The sequence below is a fragment of the Coturnix japonica genome, chromosome W (assembly GCF_054131305.1).
Source record: "Coturnix japonica strain WE chromosome W, WE-NBRP24, whole genome shotgun sequence".
NCBI classification, from domain to species: Eukaryota; Metazoa; Chordata; class Aves; order Galliformes; family Phasianidae; genus Coturnix; species Coturnix japonica.
The window spans coordinates 16,395,281-16,399,128 of record NC_140701.1 but is presented as its reverse complement, the minus strand read 5'-3'; the positions used below and the strand labels follow the sequence as shown (position 1 = coordinate 16,399,128).

Sequence of the window (3,848 nt, the reverse complement as noted above, 5' to 3'; positions counted from 1 at the left end):
CGAATGCGATCGGAAACACTCTGCAAGTTATGCCAGTTTTGTTGTGCCCAATCCACCCCTGATAAAGCGGGCCGAGCACCACGCTTTTCTAAAAGGTCAAATAACACATCTTCACTTTTTGTAGCGACAATACTGTCACTCATTTCTCAATACCCTAAAGGACACACTAAGGGAAGAGAAGGCACACTTAAGTCCTTACCCCTCCCCAGGGAAGTACGCACCTATCAAACAAATGCAAATGCTACAATCATTCCTCCCTTTCACAAAAGACCAAGAAGCCCAATCAACACTTACAAAGAAAGTGTAAACACCTAAATCGCTCCTGGCTACCCTGTCAGGCCAGAAAAACTTCAAGCTTAAAGCCACACAAGTTACAAAACACTTCTAGGTTTCTCAGAAAGGAATAAATTTCTTGGAGAGGCACAAATGTCAAAAAATTACTTCCTCACTTCCCAAGAGGCGTACACAAAACTTTCAAATTCCAAAATACGTTACAAGTTACTTAAACCACAAAATGCGAAATAGTCTTCCCGAGGAGGCACACACGTATAAAACAAAAGCAAATAGTCAAAATTAATTCATACGTCCCCGAGAGGTAAACACTTAAGCAGTAAAGTTTCAGAATGTGGAGCGATCTTCCTGGAGAGGTGCTCACATCTAAGTTACCCAAATTATCGCTCCTTGCAACTCCAGGAGGTGCACATATGTCACGGGTTAGTTAGATTTACCTATGCCCGTGACAGGGGAAGCCACCCCACGCCCCCCCCCGGGGCCCGGAAAGGAGGGGGAAAAGGGGAGTGGGATAAAACAGCGACAATCTAAGGAGGAAAAACTTATTTTACTAAATATGATATCGAAATACAAGATAACACAATATAATATAATTAAGGCTAACAAATCGAACGAAACAGAGAGAGAGAGTCTCCGAAAACCGAGAGGCCTACTGTGAACTCTAGGCGACACGGCTGGAACGCTTCCCACTCTCCGAGCAGTTCGAGAGAAGAAGGAGGGCACTCCAGCCTGGGAACGAGATTATATAGAGTCCTGGTCCCGTGACTTATTGTTACTCCTGTTGTTCTCTGGGATATGTAGTCTTCTTCTGTGGACTGCACATTCAACAGAAGTATCCATACTTGACATGATGTTATGATGTGGAATACTGATAGCAAAATTACAAAATTACAAAACCATGACATTCCACCCCTTATTCTACATTATTACATCATGGTTAATATATACATATATATACATATATATACACGTATGTAAAATTGTGATAGCTAAATAGTAGAATTGCATGTAACATAACTAAATGTACAACTATAATAACTAAAATACACTACACATGCAAACATATATATATATATATAGATACATAAAATTATTGACTGCACTCCCCCAGCATCAAATTCCCTTGTGGCACACATTGAACATCCCCATCCTTCTGCATTACCCACCAAGTGCACCCAGGTCCCTGGGCGAAGACAGTTCCACGGATAGGTTTGCCCTTTCCAGAAGCTGGAAGGACCCAAACAGCTTTTCCCAACATGTTCTTTACATGTATAACAGGGACCTTATCTCCTTCTACAGTGTGTAGGGGGCTAGATTGACTAGGACCATCACGATTGACAGATCCTCTAGTATTGACCAACCAAGTGGCTTCTGCCAGATTCTTCTCCCAGTGCTTAAATGTTCCACCACCCATTGCTTTCAACATAGTTTTCAACAACCCATTATATCGTTCAATTTTACCAGAAGCTGGTGCATGGTAGGGAATATGAGAAATCCACTCAATGCCATGATCTTTGGCCCAAGTATTTATAAGAGAATTTTTGAAATGTGTCCCATTATCAGATTCAATTCTTTCTGGGGTGCCATGTCGCCACAGGACTTGTTTCTCAAGACCTAATATGGTGTTTCGAGCAGTTGCATGGGGTACTGCGTATGTTTCAAGCCACCCAGTGGTTGCCTCTACCATAGTGAGTACATAACACTTACCACTGCGAGATCGTGGCAAGGTGATATAATCAACCTGCCACGCCTCCCCATATTTATACTTTTGCCATCGCCCTTCCTCCCAGAGAGGTTTCATCCTTCTGGCTTGTTTAATTATGGCACATGTTTCACAATCATGAATAATCTGCGCAATAGCGTCCATGGTTAAGTCCACCCCTCGGTCTCTGGCCCACTTATATGTTGCGTCTCTTCCTTGATGGCCTGAGGTCTCATGAGCCCATCGAGCTAGAAATAATTCGCCCTTATTCTGCCAATCCAAGTCGATTTGAGCCACCTCAATTCTAGCAGCTTTATCTACCTGATGGTTGTTTTGTTGTTCTTCAGTAGCCCGACTTTTGGGCACATGTGCATCCACATGACGCACCTTTACAACCATATTCTTTGTTCGGGAAGCAATGTCCTTCCATAGTTCAGCGGCCCAAACAGATTTTCCCCTCCGTTGCCAGTTATTTTGTTCCCACCGCTGTAACCACCCCCATAAGGCATTTGCCACCATCCATGAGTCAGTATAAAGATACAGCATTGGCCACCTCTCCCGTTCAGCAACATCTAAGGCCAGCTGGACAGCTTTTACCTCTGCAAACTGACTTGATTCTCCCTTACCTTCAGTGGCCTCTGCAACCTGTCGTGTGGGGCTCCACACAGCAGCTTTCCATTTGCGATGCTTCCCAACAATGCGACATGATCCGTCAGTGAATAGGGCATATTTCTTTTCATTTTCTGGTAACTCGTTGTATGGTGGGGCCTCTTTAGCACGTGATACCTCTTCTGCTGGTGATGTTCCATACTTTTTATCTTCAGGCCAGTCCATGATTACCTCTAGGATTCCTGGACGATTGAGGTTTCCCATTCGCGCTCGCTGTGTAATCAGCGTAATCCACTTGCTCCAGGTGACATCGGTAGCATGATGGGTGGAGGGAACCTGTCCTTTGAACATCCAGTTCAGCACTGGCAGTCGAGGTGCCAAAAGGAGCTGTGTTTCAGTCCCGACTACTTCGGAAGCAGCCCGAACCCCCTCATACGCGGCTAAGATCTCCTTCTCAGTTGGAGTGTAGCACTCTTCAGACCCCTTATATGATCGACTCCAGAATCCCAGGGGTCGGCCTCGGGTCTCTCCTGAGGCTCTTTGCCACAAACTCCAAGTGGGGCCTTTCTCTCCAGCAGCAGTATAGAGGATGTTCTTTACATCCTGTCCAGTCCGTACTGGCCCCAGGGCTACAGCACGGGCTATCTCTTGTTTAATCTGTTCAAAAGCCTGCTGCTGCTCAGGGCCCCATGCAAAATCATTCTTCTTCCGCGTTACCTGATAAAGGGGGCTTACGATGAGGCTGTAGTTTGGAATGTGCATCCTCCAAAAGCCCACTGCACCCAGGAAAGATTGTGTCTCTTTCTTGCTAGTTGGTGGAGACATGGCAGTGATTTTGTCGATCACATCTGCTGGGATGTGACGACGTCCATCCTGCCACTTTATACCTAAGAACTGAATTTCCTGGGCAGGTCCTTTTACTTTGCTTCTCTTAATAGCAAAGCCAGCTTGTAGAAGAATCTGGATTATCTGCTCTCCTTTTGTGAAAACTTCTTCTGCTGTATCGCCCCACACAACAATGTCATCAATGTACTGCAGGTGTTCAGGAGCACCACCCTGTTCCAGTACAGTTTGGACCAACCCATGGCAAATGGTTGGGCTGTGTTTCCACCCCTGGGGCAAACGGTTCCAAGTATACTGAATGCCCCTCCAGGTGAAGGCAAACTGTGGCTTGCATTCTGCGGCCAAAGGAATAGAAAAGAAGGCATTGGCAATGTCAATGGTGGCATACCATTTGGCTGCTTTT

General features: G+C 45.4%; 1 protein-coding gene across 1 annotated transcript; it reads right to left on the bottom strand.

Moving 5' to 3' along the window:
* Positions 1-819: 819 nt before the first annotated feature.
* LOC146754562 (uncharacterized) lies at positions 820-3,364 on the bottom strand. The gene has a single exon (XM_085527795.1). The coding sequence runs from the start codon at positions 3,362-3,364 to the stop codon at positions 1,382-1,384; it is 1,983 nt and encodes a 660-aa protein (XP_085383921.1). The 3' UTR covers positions 820-1,381.
* Between the last annotated feature and the right edge of the window lie 484 nt (positions 3,365-3,848).